This window comes from Scyliorhinus torazame, chromosome 3, assembly GCF_047496885.1.
Source record: "Scyliorhinus torazame isolate Kashiwa2021f chromosome 3, sScyTor2.1, whole genome shotgun sequence".
Classification (NCBI taxonomy): Eukaryota; Metazoa; Chordata; class Chondrichthyes; order Carcharhiniformes; family Scyliorhinidae; genus Scyliorhinus; species Scyliorhinus torazame.
The window spans coordinates 315,035,730-315,053,073 of record NC_092709.1 but is presented as its reverse complement, the minus strand read 5'-3'; the positions used below and the strand labels follow the sequence as shown (position 1 = coordinate 315,053,073).

At 49.5% G+C, this 17,344-nt stretch overlaps 1 protein-coding gene across 3 annotated transcripts in view; it reads left to right on the top strand.

Annotated features, from left to right (window-relative positions):
- The first annotated feature begins 2,985 nt into the window (after positions 1–2,985).
- Positions 2,986–17,344, top strand: part of immt (inner membrane protein, mitochondrial (mitofilin)) — a 113,797-nt gene continuing 99,438 nt past the window's right edge. For all 3 annotated transcript variants that reach the window (XM_072497574.1, XM_072497573.1, XM_072497572.1), the window contains exon 1: positions 2,986–3,150. In XM_072497574.1, coding sequence (XP_072353675.1) covers positions 3,112–3,150 — 39 coding nt within the window. In that variant the 5' untranslated portion in view covers positions 2,986–3,111. The remainder of the gene's footprint in view (positions 3,151–17,344) is intronic.

Here is a 17,344-nt window from a genome sequence, read left to right as displayed (position 1 = left end):
GGTGGGTGTGGCAAAAGTAATTTCAAAGGTGGTGGGGGTCCGGGTCGAACCAGGCTGGGGGTTGGCTATATTTGGGGTTGCAGATGAGCCGGGAGTGCAGGAGGCGAGAGAGGCCGATGTTTTGGCCTTTGCGTCCCTAGTAGCCTTGCGAAGGATTCTACTTATGTGGAAAGAAGCTAAACCCCCGGGCGTGGAGGCCTGGATAAACGACATGGCAGGGTTTATAAAATTGGAGCGGATAAAGTACGCTCTAAGAGGTTCGGCTCAAGGGTTCACCAGGTGGTGGCAACCGTTCCTTGACTACCTCGCAGAACGATAAGGGAAATGGAGAAGGTAGCAGCAGCAACCCGGGGGGGGGGGGGGGGGGGGGGGGGGGGGGGGGAGGGCCCACGCGGGCCCTCAGGGGTTTCCTATAGTTGTTTGTATATTAGTTATTTATACTGGCGTGTGGGACTTTATTGTCTTGGAGAGTTATTATTTTGCTGTTGGCAGTTGCCGTTTAGTTAATATATTATTTATTTGTTTTAAAAAAAACGGTCATTATTATTTATATTGTTTTAAAGTTGTAAAAAGGGGAGAATCCTGTACTGTTCTTGTTTGACCGAAAAAATTTGAATAAAATATATTAAAAAAAAGAGATGTAAAGAGGTGCATAGATAGAGGGCTGGAATTTCAGAGCTTAGACTAAGGTAGTTGAAGGCAGAACCTCAAATGTGACAGCAATTGAAACTGGGAATTCTCAATAGGTGAGAATTAACAGGGGCTGGATTCTCTGGTCCCCCAGTTGCGTGTTTCTTGTCAGCGCTGTTTGCTAGCAGTGGGATTCTCTCTTCCCGCTACTTGCCAACAGGATTTCCCATTGAAGCCACTCCACACCACCAGGAGTGAGCTGCCAGCGGAAAAAGAGAATCCCAAAGGCCAGGTAATTCCAGCCCAAAACTCAGAGATCGAGGGTAGTTGTAAGGCTGAAAACAATTATAGAGATAAGGAGTGGTGAGGCTGTGGAAGGATTTAAAAACAAAGGCGAGAATTTTAAAAGCAAGGCACTGGCTGACAGCAAGGCAGCATGCACAGCAGTCGTGAAGCAGTACTGGTAAAAGCACAAGTTTAAAAAAGAGGTAGAGAAAAAGTGGCAGGGATTAAGTGGATAGCTCATTCAGAAAGCACAAAAAGAACAAGGCAGGGGCACAAAAGAACAACGAAGAACAAAGAAAAATTACAGCACAGGAACAGGCCCTTCAGCCCTCCAAGCCTGCGCCGATCCAGATCTTCGATCTAAAACTTTTGCCTATTTTCTAAGGATCTGTATCCCTCTACTCCCTGCCCATTAATGTATCTGTCTAGATACATCTTAAATGACGCTATCGTGCCCGCCTCTACTACCTCCGCCGGCAATACGTTCCAGGCACCCACCACCCTCTGCGTAAAGAACTTTCCACGCATATCTCCCTTAAACCTTTCCCCTCTCACCTTGAACTCGTGACCCCTTGTAATGGAGTCCCCCATTCTGGGAAAAAGCTTCTTGCTATCCACCCTGTCTATACTTCTCATGATTTTGTAGACCACAATGAGGTCCCCCCTCAACTTTCATCTTTCTAATGAAAATAATCCTAATCTACTCAACCTCTCTTCATAGCTAGCGCCCTCCATACCAGGCGACATCCTGGTGAACCTCCTCTGCACCTTCTCCAAAGCATCCACATCCTTTTGGTAATGTGGCGACCAGAACTGTACGCAGTATTCCAAATGTGGCCGAACCAAAGTCTTATACAACTGTAACATGACCTGCCAACTTTTGTACTCAATGCCCCTTCCGTTGAAGGAAAGCATGCTGTATGCCTTCTTGACCACTCTATCGACCTGCGCAGCCACCTTCAATGGACCTGAACACCCAGATCTCTCTGTACATCAATTTTCCCCAGGACTTTTTCATTTACCGTATAGTTCGCTCTTGAATTGGATCTTCCAAAATGCATCACCTCGCATTTGCCCGGATTGAACTCCATCTGCCATTTCTCTGCCCAAATCTCCAATCTATCTATATTCTGCTGTATTCTCCGACAGTCTCCTTCACTATCTGCCACTCCACCAATCTTTGTTCCATCTGCAAACTTACTAATCAGACCACCTATACCTTCCTCCAGATCATTTATGTATATCACAAGCTACAGTGGTCCCACACCACTGGTCAGCTCTCCATTTTGAGAAAAGGGGCAGCAGATTGCTCCCTCTCTCGTCTGTGCTATTAAATGATTTCAGGAAGTTATTTTTTCTTCTTCTTGTTTTTAAAAAAATTTTGAGTACCCAATTCACCTTCTCCAAATAAGGGGCAATTTAGCGTGGTCATACACCTAACCAGCACATCTTTGGGTTGGGGGGGGGGCAAAACCCCCGCAAACACAGGGAGAATGTGCAAACTCCACACGGACAGTGACCCAGAGCCGGAACCGAACCTGGGCGCTGTGAGGCAGCCGTGCTACTCAATGCGCCACCGTGCCGCCCTTGATGAAGTTATGATGGGTGGAGGGTACATTGAAGTGTGCCAATGTGTGCAATCTTCCCAATCTGTCAAATTGGGAAGCAAAAAGACCTATTTCCTTTTGGGCGATGCTCGACTGTCAGCCAAACGCTAGCCTTTTCCTCCCATTTTCAATAAGAGGAAAATGACAACAACAATAAAAAATGTCCCAATGATTTTGAACCAGGATTGCGCAGACAACAGTATCCTGGAAACGTGAACTGTGTTTGTGTGCTCACTTCCGCTGCCAGACCTGTTGAGTTTCCCCCCCCCGCCAGCATTTCTGCTGTTACAACCACTATAAGGTTTGGTTGCTGGGATGCAGCTGGACCAGGCTAGGTTGAGCGGGCAGGGTGGCGGCGTCGCGCATGCGTGCTGGGGTGGCGCAGCCTCGATCGGAAGAGAGCCGTCGTCGCGGTTAGTCCCGCCTCAGAGGGGAGCGAGGACGGAGCGAGGCCGCGGGCTCTCCACTTTTACATTCGTTTCCCCCCCCCCCCCTCCCCTCACGAAAAAAAAACATGTTCTAATCCGGCCGGGCGGAGTAACTTCCTGCACGCAAGAAAATAAAATCGTTGAAGAAGGTTTTCAAGAAAATGTTGAGGGCTTCATGGAAAGTGACTCCGCCGTTAAAGGTACGGGACTCGCCGGCGGGTGGGCGGGGAGATGTCCGATTCTGACTAAAATGGATTGAGATCTCCCCCTTTCTCCGGGGTGTCCTGGTCCGCTCTCCCGATAATTGAAGCCGGGCCGCACCGACGAGGAAGCTTCAGGGAGGCCGTTGGTTCAACCTAACTTGGCTGAGTCGGTGATTGACGTGGGATCGGACAAGAGGGCCGCGGTCGGCGGTCTGGTCCCCTCCAATCAGCCGCGAGGAGGGGGCGGGCCCCCCTCTCTGGGCGGGGCATGGGGCAATCAGGCTAGGTTGAGCGGCAATGACAGTAGGAAATGCAATTTGGGGGGGGAGGAAAAGGCACTTGATATTTAACTCGATTTAAACTTCGATGTCTTGCTGCTAGGACCTTAGCGCCCCCCCCCCCCCCAACCCCATTAATTTGGCAACTCCGAGGAAGACGTGCATTTTTAACGATTGCATTTGCCGAGAAAACGGCGTGACCTTGTACGTGAGCACTGGCAACTTTGTACATATTGGCCAGGAACAGGCATGAGCCATGTGGTTTATCACTTTTTTGGGTTCTTGTGCTAGCGTTTCACCAATCCTGAATTCCCCTCCACTTTTTAATATATTATTTTGGTATGTCAAGTTGCAGATCACGGGTCGTGGCCAGTTGCATAGTTCTTCATAGGGTTTGTAAACCCAACAATTACAGCACAGTTGTGCACAAATTTCAGAGTAAGGTATTTCAGTTGAAAGCTTTTTCCTTTGTAACTGGGCAGAGGCCTAAGACTCATAGTGAAGATACTATAGGGATGAGAAAACCAATCAGCAGCCAAGTTGGATATGAAAATAATACACTGCAGAAGGCAGGGGGCAAAGTTTAAGTTCACCTCTATTAGTCTCTGTAATTCTCAAGCAGAGGAGAGAAGAAGAATAATGTTGCAAAGTTTGCAGATAATGCAAACATTTGTAGAGGGACAGGTGTTGAGGAAGCGGGGAGGCTGCAGAAGGACTTAGTCAGGCTAAGAGAGTGGGCAAAGAAGTGGCAGATGGAATACAATGTGGAAGAGTGTGAGGTTATGCATGTTGGTAGGAAGAATAGAGGCAGAGATTATTTTCTAAATAGGGAGAGGCTTTAGGAATCTGAAGCACAAAGGGATTTGTGAGTCCTAGTTCAGGATTCTCTTCAGGTTAATATGCAGGTTCAGTTGGCAGTTAGGAAGGCAAATGTAATGTTAGCATTCATGCCGAGAGGGCTAGAATACAAGAGCAGGGATGTACTGCTGAGGCTGTATAAGGCTCTGATATAAGGCAGTGTTGGCCCCTAAGGAATTATGTGCTGGCATTGGAGGGGGCCCAGAGGATGTTCACAAGAATGATTCTGGGAATGAAGGACTTGTCATATGAAGAACAGATGAGGACTCTGGGCTGTACTCTATGGGGTTTAAAAGGATGATGGGGGGGGTCCTCTTTGAAACTTGCAGAATACTGAGAGACTTAGATAGAGTTGATGTGGAGAGGATGTTTCTACAAGTAGGAGAGACTAGATCCCAAGGGCACAGCCTCAGACTGAAGGGACGATCCTTTAAACTGAGATGAAGAGGAATTTCTCTTCAGCCAGAGGATGATGAATCTGTGGAACTCTTTGCTGCAGAAGGCTGTGGAAGCCATGTCACTGAGTGTCTTTAAGACAGAGATAGATAGATTCTTGATTAATAAGGAGATCAGGAGTTACAGAGAGAAGGCAGGTGAATGGGGTGAGAAACATCCCTATAACTGTCTGACCTCCCTAAATGCATGACCTTGCGTTTCTCTGTTAAAATCCATCTCCACTTTAACTCACCACTTGAAACAACTTTCCAATTGCAAGGGCATCCATCGACCATTACCCTTTGTTTCCTGTTACTGAGCCAGTTTTTAATCCAGTTTGCCACATTATCCTGTAACCCATGAGCTTTTACTTTTTTGACCAGTCTGCCATGTGGGACCTTGTCAAATGCCTTGCTAAAATCCATGTACACAACATCCACCTTCTTCAACCCTTCTTGTCACTTCCTCAAAGAACTCAATAAAATTTGTGAGGCAAGACCTTCCTTTAACAAATCCACGCTGACTAGCCCTAACTAGGCTCTGTGACAGTTATTCTATCTCTCAGGATTGATTCTGCTAATTTGCCCACCACTGATGTAAGAGTAACTGACCTACAATGGTTTGAGATTTCCTTCAATACCTTTTTAAACAGTGGAACTTCATTTGCATTTCTCCAGTTCTCCGGTACCTCCCCTGTATGTAGTGAGGACTGGAAAATCATCATCTGAGAATCTGCTTTCTTCTCCTTGACTTCTTTCAGTAGCCTTGGAAACAATCCAAATGGCCCTGGCGACTTATCAACTTTCAAGAATTCCAACCCTTCGAGTATCTCCTCTCGATGACTATCCCATCCACTATCTCAGTGTGGCTCCTGGACTACTATATCTGCATCATGCCTTTCCTTTGTAAACATGGAGACAAAATATTCATTTTAAAACCCTTCCCACAGCCTCTGCATCTACACACAAGTTCCCTTCATGTCTGATAGATCCCCTTTTTCCTTAACTATCCTTTTACCATTAATAGATTGATAAAGCAGCTTTGGGTTTTTTTTTTAAATAAATATTTTATTGAAAATTTTTGGTCAACCAACACAGTACATTGTGCATCCTTTACACAAGATTATAACAACACAAATAACAATGACCTATTTTATAAACAAAAAATGAATAAATAACAAAAATGAAAACTAACCCTAATTGGCAACTGCCTTATCACAAGTAACACACTCCAAAAATATAATGTAACAGTCCAATATATAATTATCTGTCGCAACGACCTATACATATTATACAGTATACATTAACAACCCTGAGAGTCCTTCTGGTTCCTCCTCCCACCCCCCCCCCCCCCCCTCCAATCCTGGGCTGCTGCTGCTGCCTTCTTTTTTCCATTCCATCTATCTTTCTGCGAGGTATTCGACGAACGGTTGCCACCGCCTGGTGAACCCTTGAGCCGACCCCCTTAGAACGAACTTAATCCGCTCTAGCTTTATAAACCCTGCCATGTCATTTATCCAGGTCTCCAACCCCGGGGGCTTGGCTTCTTTCCACATTAACAATATCCTGCGCCGGGCTACTAGGGACGCAAAGGCCAAAACATCGGCCTCTCTCGCCTCCTGCACTCCCGGCTCTTGTGCAACCCCAAATATAGCCAACCCCCAGCTTGGTTCGACCCGGACCCCCACTACTTTTGAAAGCACCTTTGTCACCCCAATCCAAAACCCCTGTAGTGCCGGGCATGACCAAAACATATGGGTATGATTCACTGGGCTTCTCGAGCACCTCGCACACCTATCCTCCACCCCAAAAAATTTACTGAGCCGTGCTCCAGTCATATGCTCCCTGTGTAATACCTTAAACTGAATCAGGCTTAGCCTGGCACACGAGGACGACGAGTTTACCCTGCTTAGGGCATCTGCCCACAGCCCCTCCTCGATCTCCTCCCCCAGCTCTTCTTCCCATTTCCCTTTTAGTTCATCTACCATAGTCTCCCCTTCGTCCCTCATTTCCCTATATATACCTGACACCTTACCATCCCCCACCCATGTCTTTGAGATCACTCTGTCCTGCACCTCTTGTGTCGGAAGCTGCGGGAATTCCCTCACCTGTTGCCTCGCAAAAGCCCTCAGTTGCATATACCTGAATGCATTCCCTTGGGGCAACCCATATTTCTCGGTCAGCACTCCCAGACTCGCGAACTTCCCATCCACAAACAGATCTTTCAGTTGCGTTACTCCTGCTCTTTGCCACATTCCATATCCCCCATCCATTCCCCCCGGGGCAAACCTATGGTTGTTTCTTATCGGGGACCCCCCCAAGGCTCCAGTCTTTCCCCTATGCCGTCTCCACTGTCCCAAAATCTTCAGTGTAGCCACCACCACCGGGCTTGTGGTGTAGTTCCTCGGTGAGAACGGCAATGGGGCTGTCACCATAGCCTGTAGGCTAGTCCCCCTACAGGACGCCCTCTCTAATCTCTTCCACGCCGCTCCCTCCTCCTCTCCCATCCACTTACTCACCATTGAAATATTGGCGGCCCAATAATACTCACTTAGGCTCGGTAGTGCCAGCCCCCCCCTATCCCTGCTACGCTGTAAGAATCCCTTCCTCACTCTCGGGGTCTTCCCGGCCCACACAAAACCCATGATGCTCTTTTCGATCCTTTTAAAAAAAGCCTTCGTGATCACCACCGGGAGGCGCTGAAACACAAAGAAGAATCTCGGGAGGACCACCATCTTAACCGCCTGCACCCTCCCTGCCAGTGACAGGGATACCATATCCCATCTCTTGAAATCCTCCTCCATTTGTTCCACCAACCGCGTTAAATTTAACCTATGCAATGTGCCCCAATTCTTGGCTATCTGGATCCCCAGGTAACGGAAGTCCCTTGTTACCTTCCTCAACGGTAGGTCCTCTATTTCTCTACTCTGCTCCCCTGGATGCACCACAAACAACTCACTTTTCCCCATGTTCAATTTATACCCTGAAAAATCCCCAAACTCCCCAAGTATCCGCATTATTTCTGGCATCCCCTCCGCCTGGTCTGCAAATCCTATAGTAGCAAATCGTCCGCATACAAAGATACCCGGTGTTCTTCTCCTCCTCTAAGTACTCCCCTCCACTTCTTGGAACCCCTCAACGCTATCGCCAGGGGCTCAATCGCCAGTGCAAACAATAATGGGGACAGAGGGCATCCCTGCCTTGTCCCTCTATGGAGCCGAAAATATGCAGATCCCCGTCAATTCGTGACCACGCTCGCCATCGGGGCCCTATACAACAGCTGCACCCATCTAACATACCCCTCTCCAAAACCAAATCTCCTCAACACCTCCCACAAATAATCCCACTCCACTCTATCAAATGCTTTCTCGGCATCCATCGCCACTACTATCTCCGTTTCCCTCTCTGGTGGGGCCATCATCATTACCCCTAACAGCCTCCGTATATTCGTGTTCAGCTGTCTCCCCTTCACAAACCCAGTTTGGTCCTCGTGGACCACCCCCGGGACACATTCCTCTATCCTCATTGCCATTACCTTGGCCAGGATCTTGGCATCTACATTTAGGAGGGAAATAGGTCTATAGGACCCGCATTGTAGCGGGTCCTTTTCCTTCTTTAAGAGAAGCGATATCGTTGCTTCAGACATAGTCGGGGGCAGTTGTCCCCTTTCCTTTGCCTCATTAAAGGTCCTCGTCAATACCGGGGCGAGCAAGTCCACATATTTTCTATAGAATTCGACTGGGAATCCATCCGGTCCCGGGGCCTTTCCCGCCTGCATGCTCCTAATTCCTTTCACCACTTCTACTTCGATCTGTGCTCCCAGTCCCACCCTTTCCTGCTCTTCCACCTTGGGAAATTCCAGCCGATCCAAGAAGCCCATCATTCTCTCCCTCCCATCCGGGGGTTGAGCTTCATATAATTTTTTATAAAATGTCTTGAACACTCCATTCACTCTCTCCGCTCCCCGCTCCATCTCTCCTTCCTCATCCCTCACTCCCCCTATTTCCCTCGCTGCTCCCCTTTTCCTCAATTGGTGTGCCAGCAACCTGCTCGCCTTCTCCCCATATTCGTACTGTACACCCTGTGCCTTCCTCCACTGTGCCTCTGCAGTGCCCGTAGCCAGCAAGTCAAATTCTACATGTAGCCTTTGCCTTTCCCTGTACAGTCCCTCCTCCGGTGCTTCCGCATATTGTCTGTCCACCCTCAAAAGTTCTTGCAGCAACCGCTCCCGTTCCTTACTCTCCTGCTTCCCTTTATGTGCCCTTATTGATATCAGCTCCCCTCTAACCACCGCCTTCAACGCCTCCCAGACCACTCCCACCTGGACCTCCCCATTATCATTGAGTTCCAAGTACTTTTCAATGCACCCCCTCACCCTTAGACACACCCCCTCATCTGCCATTAGTCCCATGTCCATTCTCCAGGGTGGGCGCCCTCCTGTTTCCTCCCCTATCTCCAAGTCTACCCAGTGTGGAGCGTGATCCGAAATGGCTATAGCCGTATACTCCGTTCCCCTCACCTTCGGGATCAACAACCTTCCCAGCACAAAAAAGTCTATTCGCGAGTAGACTTTATGGACTTAGGAGAAAAACGAGAACTCCTTACTCCTAGGTCTGCTAAATCTCCACGGGTCTACACCTCCCATCTGCTCCATAAAATCCTTGAGTACCTTGGCTGCTGCCGGCCTCCTTCCAGTCCTGGACTTCGACCTATCCAGCACTGGTTCCAACACCGTATTAAAATCTCCCCCCATTATCAGCTTTCCCATCTCTAGGTCCGGAATGCGTCCTAGCATCCGCCTCATAAAATTGGCATCATCCCAGTTCGGGGCATATACGTTTACCAAAACCACCGTCTCCCCCTGTAGTTTGCCACTCACCATCACGTATCTGCCCCCGTTATCCGCCACTATAGTCTTTGCCTCGAACATTACCCGCTTCCCCACTAATATAGCCACCCCCCTGTTTTTCGCATCTAGCCCCGAATGGAACACCTGCCCCACCCATCCTTTGCGTAGCCTAACCTGGTCTATCAGTTCCAGGTGCGTTTCCTGTAACATAACCACATCTGCCTTAAGTTTCTTAAGGTGTGCGAGTACCCGTGCCCTCTTTATCGGCCCGTTCAGCCCTTTCACGTTCCACGTGATCAGCCGGGTTGGGGGGCTTCCTTACCCCCCCCGCCCCCCCCAGTCGATTAGCCATCCCCTTTTTCCAGCTCCTCACCCGGTTCCCACGCAGCTGTATCTCCCCCAGGCGGTGCCCCCCCCGCCCATCCCCTCCCATACCAGCTCCCCCCTCTCCCCAGCAGCAGCAACCCAGTAATTCCCCCCTCCCACCTCCCCCGCTAGATCCCCCGCTAGCGTAATTACTCCCCCCATGTTGCTCCCAGAAGTCAGCAAACTCTGGCCGACCTCGGCTTCCCCCCGTGACCTCGGCTCGCACCGTGCGACGCCCCCTCCTTCCTGCTTCTCTATTCCCGCCATGATTATCATAGCGCGGGAACCAAGCCCGCGCTTCTCCCTTGGCCCCGCCCCCAATGGCCAACGCCCCATCTCCTCCACTCCCCTCCTCCCCCCATCACCACCTGTGGAAGAGAGAAAAGTTACCACATCGCAGGATTAGTACATAAAACTCCTCTTTCCCCCCTTTTTAACCCCCCTCTTAGCCCCCCGCATTCGCCCCACCACTTTGTTCAAACGTTCTTTTTAATAACCCGCTCATTCCAGTTTTTCTTCCACAATAAAAGTCCACGCTTCATCCGCCGTCTCAAAGTAGTGGTGCCTCCCTCGATATGTGACCCACAGTCTTGCCGGTTGCAGCATTCCAAATTTTATCTTCTTTTTATGAAGCACTGCCTTGGCCCGATTAAAGCTCGCCCTCCTTCTCGCCACCTCCGCACTCCAGTCTTGATAAACGCGGATCACCGCGTTCTCCCATTTACTGCTCCGAGTTTTCTTTGCCCATCGAAGGACCATTTCTCTATCCTTAAAACGGAGGAATCTCACCACTATGGCTCTGGGAATTTCTCCTGCTCTCGGTCCTCGCGCCATCACTCGGTATGCTCCCTCCACCTCTAACGGACCCGCCGGGGCCTCCGCTCCCATTAACGAGTGCAGCATCGTGCTCACATATGCCCCGACGTCCGCTCCCTCCGCACCTTCAGGAAGACCAAGAATCCTCAGGTTGTTCCTCCTTGCGTTGTTCTCCAGTGCCTCCAACCTTTCCACACATCGTTTCTGATGTGCCTCATGCGTCTCCGTCTTCACCACCAGGCCCTGTATGTCGTCCTCATTCTCGGCTGCCTTTGCCTTCACGACCCGAAGCTCCCGCTCCTGGGTCTTTTGTTCCTCCTTTAGCCCTTCGATCGCCTGTAGTATCGGGGCCAACAGCTCTTTCTTCATTTCCTTTTTGAGCTCTTCCACACAGCATTTCAAGAACTCTTGTTGTTCAGGGCCCCATGTTAAACTGCCACCTTCCGACGCCATCTTGGTTTTTGCTTGCCTTCCTTGCCGCTGTTCTAAAGGATCCACTGCAATCCGGCCACTTTCTCCTCCCTTTTTCATCCGTATCCAGGGGGGATTCCCTTCTGGTTTACCGCACAGTGTTTTTAGCCGTCAAAATTGCCGTTGGGGCTCCTATCAAGAGCCCAAAAGTCCGTTTCACCGGGAGCTGCCGAAACGTGCGACTCAGCTGGTCATCGCCGCACCCGGAAGTCCCCAGCTTTGGGTTTTTATTAACTTGCTAATCTTTCTTCGTGCCCTCTCTTTGATTTCCTTCTTCACTTCGTCCCTGCACTTCCTATACTTGTCTAGGCGTTCTGCAGTGCTTAGTTTTTGTGCCTATCATACGTTTTTTCCCCCTTTTGATCTTATCCCGTTTTCCTCTCGACAACTGGGGCTTGGGGGGGGGGGGGGGTCTAGATTTGGCAGTAACACTCTTATTTTTGGAGGGGCCACGGCCTCTTCGTAGATTTTACGATCTCGCTTTTTAGTGCTGCCCACTGTTTTTCCACTGATCTATCTATCTTCTAGCAATGCTGGCCAAGTCCCTTCTCATAAGTCCCTTCTCATTCCTGCAAAATTTCCCCCCCCCCCCCACTCCTGCTTTATCTCTGTCCTTTTCCATGGTAATACTAAATCTAACTGGATTGTGATCAGTATTCCGATATGGTCGGCAAATGTCACTTCAGCGACTTACCTTTCTTGTTCCCTAGAGTAGGTCTAGACTTGCATCTCCTCTCGTTGGGTTTGTCACTAATTGGTTGAAAACATTTCCTGGACTCACAGCATGAACCTTTTTCCCTCAGTTCCCCTTATGTTGTTTGAATCCCAGTTAATATTGGGATAGTGAAAGTCTCCTATTATTACCCTCTTGTTCTTACAGGTAGATATCTATCTCCCTTTCACTATTTGGGGGTCTGCAGTATATTCCCAATAGTGTGTCGTAGTATTTCTAAGCTCAACCCACAAAGCCTTGTTTGTTGACCCGTTTAGTATATAATTTCACGACTCAAATCGATTCTTCAACCGTTAGTGCTATTCCACTCCTTTTTTTAAAAAAATCTCCCACTCTTGTATCTGAAGACTATAACCAGGGATATTGAACTGCCACGTTTCCCCTCCTTTAGCCAGGTTTCCATTATAGGAATAACATCCTGCTAACATAAAACGTACAGTGCAGAAGGAGCCATTCGGCCCATTGAGTCTGCACCGACCCACTTAAGCCCTCACTTCCACCCTATCCCTGTAACCCAATAACCCTTCCTCACCTTTTTGGTCACTAAGGGTAATTTATCATGGCCAATCCACCTAACCTGCTCGTCTTTGGACTGTGGGAGGAAACCGGAGCACCTGGAGGAAACCACGCAGACACTGGGAGAACGTGCAGACTCCGCACAGACAGTGACCCAGCGGGGAATCGAACCTGGGACTCTGGCGCTGTGAAGCCACAGTGCTATCCACTTGTCCTACCGTGCTGCCCGTTGGCCATATGTCTACCTGTGCTCTTAATTCATCTACCTTGTTTGTAATACTTCTTGCATTAAAGTACAAATAGTTTAACTCTGTCAGTTTCCCTCGCTGGATGCTTTTTAAACTTTGCTTCTCCTGTAATTCCAAGTCTATCACTACATCACTGGCTAATGTTCTACCTCAATTTTCCTGATCTGAATCTGACCTATCTGATCGTACTCCTGGTATTCCATCCCCCTGCCACATAGTTTAAATATTCCCCAACAGAACTAGCAAAGGCCCCCACAAGGATAATGGTCCCAGCTCTGCCTGGGTGCAACCTATCCAGGTCCCACCGGCCCCAGACCTAGTCCCAGTGCCTCCAGAATCTGAATCCCTCCCGGCTACACCATCTCTCCAGCCACATGTTCATTTAGTCTATCCTTTTGTTCCTGCTCTCGCTAGTGTGTGGAACTTGGAGTAATCCTGAGAATACTACATTTCAGATCCTCCATTTTAGTTTATCTCCTAACTTCCTGTATTCCGCTTGCATGTCCTCGTCCCTTACTTTACCTAGGTCATTGCTACCAATGTGTACCACAACCACTAGCTGTTTATTTTCCCTCCCCAGAATGCTCTGCAGCTGTTTCGTGACATCCCGGACCCTGACACCAGGGAGGCAATATACCATTCTTGATTCATGCTTGTGGCCACAGAAGCATCTGTCTGTGTCCCTAACTATTGAATCCCCTATCACTATACCCTGCCATTCATTTTCTCCCCACCCCTCTGAGCAGCAGAGCCACTCAGTGCTGTGAAATTGGCTGCTGTTTCCCCCTAAGAGGCCATTCTCACCCCCCCCCCCCCCCCAAACCCCCGCCCAACAGTATCCAAATCGGTATATCTGTTTGAGAGGAACATGACCACAGGGGACTCCTTGCATTGCCTCCCTGAGCCTTTTACCATTCCTGACGGTCACACGTTCCCATTCTGCCTGTGCAATCCTCACCTGCGATGTGACCACCTTGTTAAATGTGGTATCCACAACATCCTCAGAAGCGTGGATGCTCTACAGTGAGTCCACCCACAGCTCCAGCTCTGAAATCCGGTTAACTAGAAGCTGCATTTGGACACACCTTCTGCACACATGGTCATCAGCGTCTCTCATTGCCATCATTGTGCCGGAGGTGTATATCATGGGTCTGAGATTTCCTGCCACAAAGTCCCTCTCAATTAAGCTAGTTAACGTCCTTAAAAAAAATTAGAATGGCAAGGTACCTTGTCTAGGTACCTTGGGCGGGATTCTCCGATCCCCTGCCAGGTCGGAGAATCGCTGGGGGGGGGGGGGGGGGGGAGCGTCGTGAATCTCATCCCGCCGCTCCGATGGCGGCTGCCGAAATCTCCGGCGCTGGTTTTCGGGTGGGGGCGGGGATTGCGCCACACCGGTCGGGGGTCTTTGGCAGTGCCCCCCCCCCCCCCCAAGCAATTCTCCGGGCCCCGATGGGCTGAGCGGCTGCCCGTTTTTGGCCAGTTTGGCCAGTCCCGCCAGCGTAAAATAGACATGCCCATCCCGGCGGGACCTGACTTGGAGGGTGGCTAGCGGAGTCCTCGGGGGGGGGGGGGGGGGTGTCGGCGGATCTGGATCCCACGGTGGCCTGGCCCGCGATCGGGGCCCACTGATCTGCGGGCAGGCCTGTGCCGTTGGATCACACTTTCCCTCCGCACCGGCCTCTGTAAAGCTCCGCCAAGGCCGGCGCGGGGAAGAAACCCTCTGTGCATGCGCAGGAAACACTCCGGCGGTTCTGCGCATGCGCCAGAATACACCGGCGGTTCTGGGCATGCGGCAACTCGCGCCGGCCCACTGCGGCCCATCGGCACCGATTGTCACGGCATCAACCGCGCCGGATTAGCCCCCGGGAGTACGGAGGATTCCGCAACGTCCGGGCGGCCCGACGCTGGAGTGGTTCGCGCCGCTCTTGGGGCCGGCGTCGGGCCGCCCTGCCAATTGCAGAAGAATCCCAGCCTTTGTTTGTTACCAAACATTTCTGTTATAATTGTATTCTATACCCCTTGGGCGGGATTCTCCGGTCTGCCAGCTGCGTTCTCCTGAGCGGCACCTCCCCACCTGCTGCGGGATTCTCCGTTCCCACAGCCGGCCAATGGGGTTTCCCATTGTGGCCACCCCATGCCATCAGGAAACCCGCGGGTGTGGGTGCGCTGCCAGCGGACCAGACAATTCTGCTGCTTATTTTTGGTCCCTACCTTTGTATTCAGCAAGATTTAAAATAGTCACTGGGACTTACTCACCAATCAGCCGCTTTGGTTGGTCCCATGTCACTTTCTGAACTGACATTTGTTGACTGCTCTTTCTCCGCTTGAGGTTTACGTCCTCTGCAATCCCCTTCTCAGCTATATTGTCCGAGCCGAGTTTCCCCAGAATGCTCCACAGTGACTCCTCACCAACGGTGTTGGTAGGTTTCCCTTTTAGGTTTCTTTTGGCTTAGCTACTTTTATACAAATTCTTGAGATTGTTTCCATAGTTATTTCAACTCCTGTTTCACAGGCTGTAGTAAAATCACACAAACCTGAAAATCATGTCGGAGATCTTTGTGGCGTCTCGGCCTTCTTCTCAGCTCTGTACCTTTAACCTCAGGCTTTTTTCATTTCTCTAGTTTAATTAACTAGCTGCTCTTCAGATCTCTGCATTGTTTTCTTAACCATTAATCTATGGTATGGCTTTTCATCTAGCAAAGCTGATCGAGATTTTCTGCCTCTAACCTTCTAAATCAACTGCTTCTAGCAGAGTTAGAACATACAGTGCAGAAGGAGGCCATTCAGCCCATCGAGTCTGCACTGACCCACTTAAGCCCTCGCTTCCACCCTATCCCCGTAACCCAATAACCCCTCCTAAGCTTTTTGGTCACTAAGGGCAATTTATCATGGCCAATCCACCTCATCTGCACGTCTTTGGATTGTGGGAGGAAACCGGAGCACCCGGAGGAAATCCACGCAGACACTGGGAGAACGTGCAGACTCCGCACAGACAGTGACCCAGCGGGGAATCGAACCTGAGACCCTGACGCTGTGAAGCCACAGTGCTATCCACTTGTGCTACCGTGCTGCAGTTATGAGAGCTGCCTTCTTATTACCTATCTTCAACTGCTATCAAATTAGCTAAACAAAAACTTTAAAAGCTTCTCTATATCACAAGGCACCAGTTGCTAAGCAACACTGCTTACTAATGCCTTTTATTTATTCTTCATGCTGTAGTCCTCTCTAAGCACAAAAGAAACACAGTTTACAACAACTCTCGACACCAGCATCCAGGACAAGGCAGCCCGGTTGTTGGGCAACACATTAGGCAGCGCTGTAAACAAGCAATGGCTCTTTCAGTAGTACCATTCTAATCTGCGACCTTTATATTGGAGCGCTGCCACCTGCAGGTTCCTGTGTAAGGCACACACTACCTTGAATTGCTAATATATTGTCCTCTCACTGCTGCTGAGTCAAAATGCTGGAACTCCCTCCATAACAGCACTGAGTGTACCGTTGCATAAAATCCCTACAGTGCAGAAAGAAGCCATTTGGCCCATCATGTCTGCACCTACCCTCCGAAAGAGTACTCCCCCGTAACCCCACGCATTTGTCATGACTAGTCTACCTAACCTGCACATCTTTGGATTGTGGGAAGAAACTGGAGCACCTGGAGGAAACTCAGGCAAGTACAGGGAAAATGTGCAAACTCCACACAGACATTCAAGGCTGGAATTGAACTCGCTGTGAGACAGCAGTGCGAACCGCTGTGCCACTGCAGTGGTTCTCAAGGGCAGTTGGGGTTGGATGATTAAAACTGGTCCTGCTACCCTATGAGTGAATTTAAAAAAACAAAGTTTATTAGGTATAGCAAGCAAATGGGAAAACAAATGGTAAATAGTCTTTATTACAATGAGAAAATAAGCAACTGCAATTATATAGGGCCTTGGCAAGGCCACACCTGGAGTATATACTTACTCCTTAGGAAATGCAACAAATGTTCGCTGGACTGATTCTGGGATGGGAGTATCGACATATGAAGAGAGATTGATTAGACTCAGCCTGTATTCCCTAGAGTTTAGGAGAATGTGGGGGGATATAATTAAAACATATGAAATTTTAAGGGGCTTGACAGTAGAATCTGAGAGGATCTTTCTCACCGTTTGGTGAGTCTAGAATTAGGTTATAATCCCAGATTAATGGCTTGGTTATTTCAATCTTGAGGTGAGGAGAAATATCTTCACTCAATGAGTTGTGAGGATTTTGAACTCTACAGCTGAGGGTGCTTATGGGATGTGGGCATCACTGGCTAGGCCAGTTTTTATTGCCCATCCCTAATTGCCCTTGAGAAGATGGTGGTGAGCTGCCTTCTTAAACCGCAGCAGTCCATATGGTGTAGGTACATCCACAGTGCTGTTATGGGGGTTGAGGAAGGAGCGGTAATATATTTTAAAATCTGGATGGTGAGTGGCTTGACGGTGATGTTCCCATGTATCTGCTGCCCTTGTCCTTCTAGATGGTGGTGGTTGTGGGTTTGGAAGGTGTTGTCGAAGGAGCCTTGGTGAGTTCCTGCAGTGCATCTTGAATATAGTACACACAGCTGCCAGTGTGTGTCGATGGTGGAGGGAGTGAATGTTTGT